General features: G+C 42.1%; 2 protein-coding genes across 2 annotated transcripts; one reads left to right on the forward strand and one right to left on the reverse strand.

Moving 5' to 3' along the window:
- f13a1b (coagulation factor XIII, A1 polypeptide b) lies at positions 1–9,373 on the forward strand. The gene is made up of 15 exons (XM_068728335.1): positions 1–208; positions 3,086–3,345; positions 4,074–4,262; positions 4,378–4,626; positions 4,710–4,828; positions 4,905–5,012; positions 5,199–5,373; positions 5,634–5,772; positions 6,198–6,301; positions 6,424–6,512; positions 6,620–6,773; positions 6,949–7,224; positions 7,385–7,545; positions 7,654–7,790; positions 8,563–9,373. The coding sequence occupies exons 2-15, from the start codon at positions 3,123–3,125 to the stop codon at positions 8,702–8,704; spliced, it is 2,265 nt and encodes a 754-aa protein (XP_068584436.1). The 5' UTR covers positions 1–208; positions 3,086–3,122; the 3' UTR covers positions 8,705–9,373.
- Positions 9,374–9,582: 209 nt separating this feature from the next.
- LOC137885968 (protein mono-ADP-ribosyltransferase PARP15) lies at positions 9,583–11,513 on the reverse strand. The gene is made up of 4 exons (XM_068728336.1): positions 11,429–11,513; positions 11,180–11,316; positions 10,848–11,028; positions 9,583–10,064 (listed from the first exon to the last, which is right to left on the reverse strand). Exons 1-4 carry the CDS (start codon positions 11,490–11,492, stop codon positions 9,778–9,780), a joined length of 669 nt encoding a protein of 222 aa, XP_068584437.1. The 5' UTR covers positions 11,493–11,513; the 3' UTR covers positions 9,583–9,777.
- Positions 11,514–11,524: the final 11 nt, after the last annotated feature.

The raw sequence follows: 11,524 nt of genomic DNA on the forward strand, positions 1-11,524 counted from the left end.
CACACACACACACACACACACACACACACACACACACACACACACACACACACACACACACACACACAGTTTCACACTCATGGATGGCTCTTCCTTTCCCTGTAGGGTATAAAAGCAGAAGCAGAAGTTTCCCAAGACGGAGCAGCAGCAGCAGCAGCAGCAGCAGCAGACCGACTCCAACCAACGTCAGCTTCTCTCTTCATCTCAGGTGAGTCCACTCTGTACCTAAACTTAGTTTACAGACGCAAAGTTCGCATTCATTTTTAAGAACTTCGCTGGGGTGCAACAAATTTAATCGTACCGACACATTCCTCAGCAGCTTGGTCATTTTGTTTTGTTTTATACCTTCCAGATGTGAGGATGCACATAAATGATGCCACATGTGAAAGTCATTTAAAACATTCCGCGTTTGTTGTTGTGCAATCTTTGAAACTGTTCCGGTTAAACAAACTCAAACAAAGCCTATTGTGCATTATGATTATTTTAATATTGATGCACTTTTCTGTCATGTAAATTTGATGGAATGGCTGCTTTAGGTCAATCCAGATGTTACTACCTGAATACTAGCAGTACTAACAATGCCAGTGGACTGAAGAATCAAGAGGCTTTTACCTGAATATTATAGTTACTGTAGTAGTAACACTAACCATAAAACAAAAAAGGTTTATGTCCAAAAAGTTTATGATACACGCAAAACCTGGTTCATTAACTCTTTTGCTGGGGAAAGTACGGTCTTGGCAGAGAGTTTAATGGTGAGCAGAAAAAGGCTCAGTCTGTGTGCGGATGTTTCTCAGCATTTGCCACAGTGTTAAAAACATGTGTGTGCATGTTTATGAAACGTGTCTCAGAACTGGTTAAGTGATGTTATTTCATTTCATTTAATCACCGGAGTATTTCTTCCACCAATGCACATACGTTTGACTTTATTTAACGTGGATCTTGTAGGTTATCCAGGACTTGCATGGTTCTGTGAAACCAGCAATTACTAAACTTTGGACTTTTTATGTGATGTAACCGTGGTGGAAGAAGTACTTTACAGAAGTAAAAGTACTTGTGACCCCTGTGACTTATACCATTATTATATTGTAGATTCCGATTAATCAATTTATAAGTAACATTTAACTTTTTTGGAGCGAGTTTGAACTGCTTAAACAATATTTAGGTTGTTTATTCCAGTGAGTATCTGATAAGATAATTAAGTTATTTTGGTTTTACCTCTTTGGGCCCTAAAGTATTTACTTTAATGAAACCATCTGAAAATCCCTGGTAACACCTCATACACACCTGGAATGTGACAATGAGCTTTAATAGTATGTTACATCTTAATATAAGCTCATCATGTGTTTTCATGTAAAATCCTAATCTGAGAAGTAACCAGAGCTGACAAAAAGATGTGGTCGATTTAAAAAAAAAAACCACAATATTTTCCTCTGGAGTTAAAGTGAAGTACAAGTACCTGAAAGTCGTGTCTTTTCCACCACTGTGCCGTCTGTCTGTCTGCAGAAGGTAAGCATGTGTCTCTGTGCCACCGGTGCTTGAGGTGAAAACAGAGCTTTCTCTGTGCTAAACGGTGACTCACGCAGCCAAGCGTCGTCCCGAACGTCTCTCCTCCACCAGCACACGGCTGCATTGTGCGACAGTGAGCCTCCTTCTCAGGCAGGTGTCTGGAACAGAAACCCGACGTTCCGTGTGCACTTTCTGCTCGCACCTTCTGAAACCAGCTGTTGTGTATTTAATGGTTACGTCATGCTTACATAACCGTCAAGGCAGTGACTTTAAGCTGCTGGGTGTCGTATGTGGGCTGAAGGGTTGATGTCATCTCGAGTTCTGTTTGGTGGATTTAATGAGTCATCCTGAGTGAACTGAGGTTCTTTGTTTACATCGGTTTGATGCGTTCACACCCAAGGTTTACCCTGCTACAGTGGTCAGATTGTTGATCGTTTTCAACTTTCTTTGGTTTTAGAAATAAATAGTTTGGGAGGCTTTAACAATCTTCTTTTTACCTGCTAGTATCACTTGTGCTGTAGAAGTACTGTCAGCAGCGAGGCTTGTGTTTTTAATCAATAGTACATTAACACTTCTAGGGCCGCGCCTCACCGTTATTTTCATTATCGAGCAAAACATACAAATAAATAAATAAATGTTTAAAATAAAAAAAATACCAAATAAGAAATAGGAAGACATGTACGCACTATTGTTTACATGCAAATCATTCATACTGTGTTTCTCAACTAAGTGGTGAATTGTTTGGTCTTGTATGTCAAGTAATATCCTTTTTTTCGTCCAATCAACAGCCCAAAACCCCAAAGATATTCAATTAATTATCTTAAAGGGACTAATAAACCACCACATATTCATTCTAGGCCACAAACAGTATAATAAGAATATGAGTAATGTCTTTATTTTGATACATACTGTGAAGATTTCCTGTTGGTACAAGTTCTCTCGCCGCTACCAATAATACAACTTTGATCATTGTTAGTAATACTTTTAATTAGATTACCTCTACTGCTAGTTCTACCATCAGTAGGTCCATAATAATGTCCCACAGAGGACCCGCTGTGGTTTCCCTTCAGGGTTTCCCGCGTTCCTTTAAAAGACATGATTAATGTTTCTCTCTCTGTGACCACAAAAATATACAAACACCATATTTGTGAAATGAAAATAAATCACCAAACACTAAAAGTGTCTTTCTTTACCAGCATCGTACATGAAGAGGAGTGACTGTAAACTCCCCTCAAAACACACACATGGGAACCACATGTGATCCAAAAGTACTATTATCTCATTATTCACAAGCTTTAATATTTTCATGCACTTTGCTTTAATGGCCTTTCCAATATTAAAATATGTCCTCCTTGAATAAAAGGTCAGGAGTGTTTGCAGTTTTTCCACAGATGCAAAGCAGATGAGTTTTAAAACCGTCCATGCGAGACGAACGGAGCATGATGGCCTTAAAAAAAACATGAAGACACTAACTAGTGGCATATTAAAAATGTGAACTCAGATTTATTGCAAACATACAAAAAGTCAGAGTCAGAGTTTAAAAAAAAATGTGTGTTTTCCATCCCTTCTCCTCTTCCAGTCCTGCGACGGATCCTCCACCCTGAACTATCGCCATCATGTCCGATCAAGGTGGCGCCCCCATCTCCTCTCTGCCCCCCCCTGCTCCCAGCGGACCCATCTCCTCTCTGCCCCCCCCTGCTCCCAGCGGACCCCCCCCCAAGGTGACGAACCGCGGCCGCAGCGCAGATCCCCTCCCCAGCTCCAACTCTGAGTCGACGGACATCCCGGAGTTTGAGCCCTTTGGTCTGCCGGGCCCGAGAGGATTCCCACCCATGACTGGTGAGGAAGAGCGCAGTACAACTTGATGAGTGGAGTCATTCAAGCGAATAGTTTGAAACCATTAACTAATAGATGTCACAATGAAACTTTCCCAGTTCATTACTGACATTAAGACAGCTATTTCTTTGTATTACAAGTGTTGTGAAATTGTATGTTTAAGTATAAAGAATTTGTATTATTGTTTTCTTTCCACTCGACTGAAAGAAGACGCAAAATAGCCCAAAATCGCAAAATTGACCATAAATGATGTTGGGTTTTTTTTGCCTGGGGTGTCTTCTCCTTTTAAGGGCAGAAGACAGATGTCATCTCTTGGTCTTTTTCTCGACATTGCCACAGTTTCCTGTAGTTTCTCCACATGATTGACACATGATTGACTCATGATCGATGTCCAAATAGGATACATTCTGCTCACTTCCTGCAGCTTGTCACTACTCTCCACCCTGTGTTATTGTCAGAAAGCTGCTCAGTGAGAGATATCCACATGTGACAGGAGTTTATGAATGCAGTGACTGGAATTTTGTGATATGTCTGCAAACAATCACAAATGAGTGTTTATAGGGATACACGTCACCGTGGTGAACTGATGAAACCCCCAACTGCTGACACATTTCTAGAGCATCGGAAGATAGGATTTAACAAAAGGTCTCATTCTACCACTGGGCTAGAAAGCAATGATTTCCATGTTTTTGAGACGCTCTGTCTCTGTCTTCCTCTCTGTGTCCATTCAGAGTATCTGGACATTGTGGAAGTGGACATGATGAAGAGGCCGGATGAGAGCAACAGGATGCAGCACCACACCATGTTGTTCAACTCCAATAATCTCATCGTCCGTCGAGGACAAGAGTTCCAGGTCAAGATCGGGTTCAACCGTCCCTACAATCCTGCTTCAGACAAGTTCGCTGTGGAGTTTGTCATCGGTGAGCTGAGCATACTGTAATTAGAATAGCTTTAAAAGTGGTATTTTACACCCAGCGTTTATAAACTCTGGACCTTGTGGTCTGTCCGGTTCACATTCTCTCCCTGTTCTTTCAGGCTCCAGCCCTCAGTACAGCAAGGGCACCTATATGCCCGTCTTCACCAGCAAGGAGCGCCAAAGCTCCTGGGAAGGCCGCATCACAGCCACCGCCGACAACGCGGTCACCATGGGCGTCACCCCCGCGGCAAACTGCATCGTGGGGAAGTACCACATGTACGTCGCCGTGATGACGCCCTTCGGCATCCGCAGAACCAGACGGGACAACAGCCGAGACCTCTACATCCTCTTCAATCCCTGGGCGTCGGGTCGGTTTACGCTTCTCGACCACGATTTATTTTTTGCCATTTTATTGGCTTTTGTCTCACTTTCCGCTCCGTGAAATTCTCAGATGATGCTGTGTTTCTGGATGATGAGACCGAGAGGCAGGAGTGTGTGATGACTGAGATGGGGATCATCTACCACGGCACCAACGACGACGTCGCTGAGAGAAACTGGAACTATGGACAGGTAGAAGAAAACAAAAAACACTTCAAGAAGAGTTCAGGACTGAATCTCCTAACGGTTTTTATTCTTGTTTTCCTAGTTTAACTACGGAGTCCTGGATGCCTGTCTGTACATCATGGACCGGGCTGACATGCCCATCCCCAACAGAGGAGACCCCATCAGGGTGACCAGAAAGGCTTCTGCTATGGTGAGAAACTATTCATGGACATCCACTAAAAATATATTTTTATTTCCTGAATATTTAACTGCAAATGTAATAAAAATGTATTATTTCTTGTGATTTTAAGGCAAGTGGAAAAACATCTTAAATATAGTGGTTTTCAAAGGGGACCTTTTCCATAAATGTCTAAAATCTGCTCGCTGTCGCACTCAGCTGAACTCTCGTGATGACGAGGGCGTGCTGGTGGGGAACTGGAGCGGCGACTACACCTACGGAGTGGCGCCCACTTCCTGGACCGGCAGCACAGACATCCTGCTCACCTACGCCAGCAGCAAGATGCCCGTCTGCTACGCTCAGTGCTGGGTCTACGCCGCCGTCTTCAACACCTGTGAGACCTTTACTGGATCCAAGTAGCAAAAAAAAAAAAAAAAAGTGTATATTTATCTTCTCCAGTCCGATTCCAAGTGTTTTCTTGCCCTCAATGGAGAATGTTGTAAGAAGATGAAAACAGGGCAACCATGTTGCTTTAAATTAACGTACGCCAGGAGATAGGAAAGGAAAGAAAGAGACACATTTACAGTCGCCCCAGATGTACTCTAATCATGACTTCTGTTTTCCGTCTTTGCTCGTTAAATGTGTTGCCTCCAGTCCTGCGCTGTCTGGGAATCCCATCGCGGATCGTCACCAACTTCTTCTCGGCTCACGACAACGATGGAAACCTGAGGACCGACATCATCCTGGACGACAACGGCAGGATTGACCGCGGCCGCACCAAAGACTCTGTCTGGTAAAACATCTTCAATGTAGCTCGCCATAATGCCGAGATCTTGACTTTTGGTGAGACTTAGACTGCCATAACGTTTGTTATGAACATGCATGGTCCCCAGAGGATGAATCCTCATGGTTTTGGTGACTCCCTGACTTTTTCTTTAACGTCAGCATCGGGCCGAAATTTCCACGTGCTTAAAGGGAATATAAAAAACGTTCACCAGTTTGCTATGGGATTTTTTTTTCCAGCATGTTCGTGCTCCTCAGAAGATGAACCCCTTACATGCTGAGCACTCCACTTTTAGTGCCATCCGCAGAGCATTTTTTCTGTTTTCCTTTCTATTTAAGGTCCTCCACTAGTAACACACACGTTTAGACAATAACAAACCAGGACTTGTTTAATACTGAAGTCTATAATGATATTTGAAATAATGTTTTCATCAGGAACTATCACTGCTGGAATGAGTGCTTCATGTCCAGACCAGACCTCCCAACTGGCTTTGGAGGCTGGCAGATTGTGGATGCAACACCACAGGAGACCAGCGACGGTAAGTAATAATAATAAAATAAAATAATTGCAGGCTTTATAATAACAGGTTATGGGTTATTAAGAATCCAATTATTCCCAGAAATCACAGAATATTAATCTTATTCTCCATTATCCATAAAGGCATGTACAGATGTGGCCCTGCATCAGTCCAGGCCATAAAACACGGGCAGATATGCTTCCCGTTTGATGCTGCCTTTGTGTTTGCAGAGGTGAGTCTTTATATTACGTTGTTTCAGTGGGAGTCTCTGTAAAAAGAGTTTCTTATTTATGTCTGTAGTTGCTGAGAGCCAGTGTGTGTCTGTGTGTCTCCCGACAGGTCAACAGCGATGTGGTGTTTTACACCCGGAGTAAAGACGGGGCCTTGGAGCCAGTCAAGGTGAACCGGACTCATGTCGGCCGCAAGGTTTTGACCAAGAATCCGGGAGACATGAACCGTCGAGACATTACCAACCAATACAAGTTCCCTGAAGGTCAGAGACAAATCAGTGTTTTGAGACTGCAGCCTCGGCTACCAGATATCTCCAAATACGCTGACATTTTTCAGATAACCAGGATGGCAAAACCTGTTGATAAATACATTGATACTTTCCTTTTAAATTAAAGAAATGTGCAAACAAACAAATGTGTTTCAATCCTTCATTCTAGGCAGCGCAGAGGAGCGGACCGTCCTGGAAAAAGCGGAGGAGTACGGCTGTCAACGAGAGAAGTCCGACCTTCCCGTGGCTGACGTGGACCTGGTCCTGCCCACCCTGGAGGTCAGCGTGGGCGACGACTTCGAGCTGAGCCTGGAGTTCATAAACAGCAGCGACCAGAGCCGCACCGTGGACGCCTACATCAGCGGGAGCGTGGTGTACTACACCGGAGTCACCAGCTCCGAGTTCCTGTTCAGGAATCCCACGGTGACCATTGAACCCAACAAAAGTGAGAAGACGGACGAGATCAAATAGATGATCAAGAATATGTAGGCAGTAAAAGTGTCACGATTGAACACATGAAAGCACTCAGTAGAGTTCAGTTATAATAAAGACAAACATTAAAGGTCAATGCAGAGAGACCAGAGTTGTATTTTCGTGTTCTCCAGGTGTGAAGGAGTCGGTGACGGTGGACTCCAAGAAATACATGAAGAACCTCGTGGAACAGGCCAACCTCCACTTCATCGCCACCGGGAAGGTCAAGGAGACCGGCCAGATCGTCACCGCCATGAAAGTGGTCACCCTGCACAATCCCAAACTCACCGTCACGGTCTGTTGCTTTCATTCTGTCTCGTGCAAAAAGTTTATTTCTACAAGTTTCTACTTTCTTTCCGCTTTAAGACCTTTTTTGTAAGCGGATTTTGTTTTTTTCCTTCAGGTGTCCGACGGCGGTAAAGTGAATGAAGAGATGACGGCGACTGTGGAGTTTACGAACCCCTTCACCTTCAGCCTGGAGGGCGTCTACATTCGCATGGAGGGACCCGGGATCATGCTGCCCATGTCCAAGTATTACGGGTGAGTTCAGCGCAGAAGAAACAGGCGTAATCTCTGTCTTTTTTACTCATTTGTTGTGTTAGCCACACAAACCTGCAGCTGAAGTGAAAATCACTCAGTTTCACATAAAAACATCTTTTTTTTTTAAATGTCACAGCCTTCATTCATCTGTTCAAATATATGCGTGGGTTCTGTAGCACAACATTTTGCACGATAGGCTGCAGAGATTCTTACAAATGCGCATTTTAAAAGAAATCCACCGCCTGAATTGAAACTCCATTGTGCCGCAAACCATTACTGTTCTGATATTCAAATTACAAAAACTTCTAAAATAGTATTTGTTATAAAAAATTATTATTTTCTGTTTAAAATGTGAGCCTAGATGTGTTGAATTATAACCAACCGACTGTGTTCATTTGCCCCAAAAGAAGAAATGTTTGATTCTTGGGTAACACTTTACAATAAGGAGCTCAGTGTATAGATAACTTATGAATCACTAATAATGATTTTAAAGCATCAATGAATACAGGATGTGTCATGAATTCCTGTTTTTCGCTATTAAGAAATATTCAGTTGTCTTGTGTCTGAAACGCCCTTTTCTATGAAACAAATTCCAGATAATTTGGCAGCATATAAATGAATGTATGAAGCAACTTAACTTTCATTCATTGATGATAAGTCAATGTTGTGTTCACAAGACCAAAGAAATCAGTTATTGCAGGTTTAAGCATTATTTTTGTACCCTTATAATAAAGTCTTACTGGCCTCTAACTCTTAACCCTGCTGGTTTCAGTCTGATCACAGGAGGCTCCTCTCTGACCTGGTCCGAGTTTTTCATCCCGCAGAGGGCCGGCAGCAGCAGGTTGATCGCTTCTCTGGACTGTCCTGCTCTCAGGCAGGTCTACGGCACGGCGTCCGTCACCATCGAGCCCTGAAGGATCACTGTAGGATCACTGACGCCAGACGATATTCAACTCACTTACAACATATAAACCTATAACATAGTTACGTAACGGTAGGTTTACAACAGCTTAACAGGTGTAGCTTCAGCATTTATGATGAGAATGGGGATAAGTTTTAGTCATAAGAAAAAAAGATCTTTGATCTACAAAATACAGCAAGCATATTGAATATTTTGACAGTTAAAAGGAACAGTGTGTAGCATTTAAGGGGCTCTATTGGCATTTTTTCTTTAGTGTATAATCAGAAGAGAAGTTTCAGTTGCTAGATGTCGCCAAATACTGCAAAGAATCAATCCAAAAGCTTAATTGATATTCTCTTTATTTGTGGTTGAAAAAAGTACATATTAAGTCAAAACTACACCAGTATGCTGTGAGTACAGCTGTCTCTGACATCACTCCCTCATTTAATCATTCAATACTCTTGATAAGGACAATGAATACCATCCATACTTTACTCTAGAGTGAAGTGGTAAACAGAGATTTATGACAATAATAAATGATCCAAGATGTACTCCCACTATGTAACTATTAAAGCTCTTTACACCTTTTTAATATCAAGCTTTAAATTCTGTTTCTTCACATTTTTCTTTGTACCAGAACATATGCAAATATCAACCAAATAAAAGATGAATAACCGCATAATTTTGTGACAATATATTCCCCAGAAGTGTGTCTATGTGAGTCAGTGCTCATAATTGGTTGGCATCATTCCATCTTTACTTCATGAGCAACAAAGACTAAGATTATACAATAAAAGAGCAACCATCAATGAATCTGAATTATATCAATCTTATCACTAAAGCAATGATTTCCAAAAACAAATTCAAAACTGTCTACAAAGCATAGAAGTAGCATAGAAAACAAAAGTGCAAAAGTAAAACATCCTCATTCCTGGAGAAATACTAACCCTCAAACATACTCTGTGGAACCATAACTTGAATTAAACATACACAAAAACATCTCAAAATCAAAGCTTATCTTTTACTTCATTCTGCGGACACTTATCTAACTTGCACAGTGTAAAATGCATACATTTTCCCTCATAGTCACTTGAAGGTGATGAGGTACTCTGGGTACGCTTGGTTATCATGGAACACTACGTACATGCTGGGGTTGGCTATGTTATCCACCACACTGTCGTAGCGGTCGCTGGACTGCTGGTCACTGCGAGCAGGAGGAGTCTTCAGGTTGCTGTGACCCAGAGTGGAGACGCCGGTCAGGACTCGCACCACAAACATTAACTGGGAACCGTCAGCAGCTGGCTTGGAGTAGGTAGGGTGGGCTGAGTAGCTGGCGTCCACGGCAAAGTAGCTTCCGTGACCGTATGAGGTCGCTGAAAATAAGAGGAAATAGACAATTAACAAGTCCTCATACCTAAAAAAAAAAAGTGCCACATCTATAGATAAAAGGTTTGGTTTAGGCAACTAAAACTAGTTGGTTAGGGAAAGATTATCATGGTTTAAGAAACTGTTGCTGGACGGGATGCAAACGTCATTTTGACCAGTAAACCTTAAGAGCTATAGCTGGTCAGGAAAATGTAAGCATTAAAAGGTAATTTTAAGCCTTTCAATAAATGACTGATACTAATATTTTTCTGGTGAGGACAGTCTCTGAATGACCGTTTCAGAGGAGAACTTTGTCACAGAGGTAAGTGTCACTATAGCTGCTTTGAGAAAATTCCAACCGTATACCAAAAGAAAAGTCTGTACAACTTTAAAATTCAATTTTCTGTCATCTTCTATTTCCCTACCTGAAAGTCCTTTTTGTGTTGGCCTAAAGTTAGTTTTATTTATTTATTTGAATATAAAATAAGTACCTAGTGTGTAAGTTTCAGCTGTACAATGTAAAACCCAAGATCCCCCGAATTCAAGATATCAGAGTCGTCAATGTTTCCTACGACCCTACTCTCTGTCACCAACTAGTAATTAGTCCATAGGTTAACGAACATGTTCTCCTTTAAACTTCTATTAACAGGTCCGCTGCGTCATCGGTAGGAAGCGATGCTTTTTAAAAAAAAAAAAAAAAAGGCAACAGCAGCTCTGAATGAATAAAAAGAAGTGAAGGACCACATTCTGAATCTACTCTGCTGAAGCAAAGACGACAAGCAGATCTTTACCGTTCTGCCCAGAAAAGCTCCTGTTGAACCCAGTTTTCATGATGGAGTCACAATTGTCCCGAGTCGTCCCGTGGTACAGAAGTTTTTCACCCGCTCCACCCGGGTGTTTGTTCTTATCAGAGATGTGTTGCTTCTGCGCTTCATAGACGCGTCGCAGATGGACATCCTGCAAGCGCTCGATCTGTTAAAAACAAGAAAATAATGAGTTGCAAAATTTACCTTGGAAGGATGTAAATAACTTTTCAAATGCATTGTGTTCATTATACTATATGGAAATAACATTTTTAAGTAAAAGCTTCATTCATATAGCTGAAAGCTGTTAAGCTGCCCACCTTCATCACAGTCTTCTGGACCGTTCGTTTGAAGGCCTCCTTCACTGTTCGGTACTCTGCGGAGGACGGCTGCAGTGCAACCTTCTTGAAAGCTTCACCGGCGGCCATGTTGTCCCAGTTCAGAGGGAAGGTGAAGTCTGACAAAATAGTTAGAAAAATGATCAGAGTAAATGTGCTTTGTTTCTTTAAATACATTTGTAACACTACAACATGTTCTCAGTTGCAATGAAATCAAAAGGAATATCTCACCTGAGAGATGCTCCAGTCGTTTCAGCTTCGCCGTCTGTCCAGGTAATCGCCTTGTGGCCTCCATCCTCTGTAGATCCACGGACCACTGGACGCTTT

This window comes from Cebidichthys violaceus, unplaced genomic scaffold (assembly GCF_023349555.1).
Source record: "Cebidichthys violaceus isolate CVI_PGR_0920_01 unplaced genomic scaffold, fCebVio1.0.p SCAF_41, whole genome shotgun sequence".
Classification (NCBI taxonomy): Eukaryota; Metazoa; Chordata; class Actinopteri; order Perciformes; family Stichaeidae; genus Cebidichthys; species Cebidichthys violaceus.

Coding starts and splice junctions, on each gene's coding strand:
- f13a1b (XM_068728335.1), top strand. CDS start 3,123: ATGTCCGATCAAGGTGGCGCCCCCATCTCCTCTCTGCCCCCCCCTGCT. Junction 4,627..4,709: donor CTTCAATCCCTGGGCGTCGG/GTCGGTTTACGC, acceptor TGAAATTCTCAG/ATGATGCTGTGTTTCTGGAT. Junction 5,773..6,197: donor CGCACCAAAGACTCTGTCTG/GTAAAACATCTT, acceptor TGTTTTCATCAG/GAACTATCACTGCTGGAATG.
- LOC137885968 (XM_068728336.1), bottom strand. CDS start 11,492: ATGGAGGCCACAAGGCGATTACCTGGACAGACGGCGAAGCTGAAACGA. Junction 11,029..11,179: donor TCCAGAAGACTGTGATGAAG/GTGGGCAGCTTA, acceptor TGTTTTTAACAG/ATCGAGCGCTTGCAGGATGT. Junction 10,065..10,847: donor GAGCTTTTCTGGGCAGAACG/GTAAAGATCTGC, acceptor TCTTATTTTCAG/CGACCTCATACGGTCACGGA.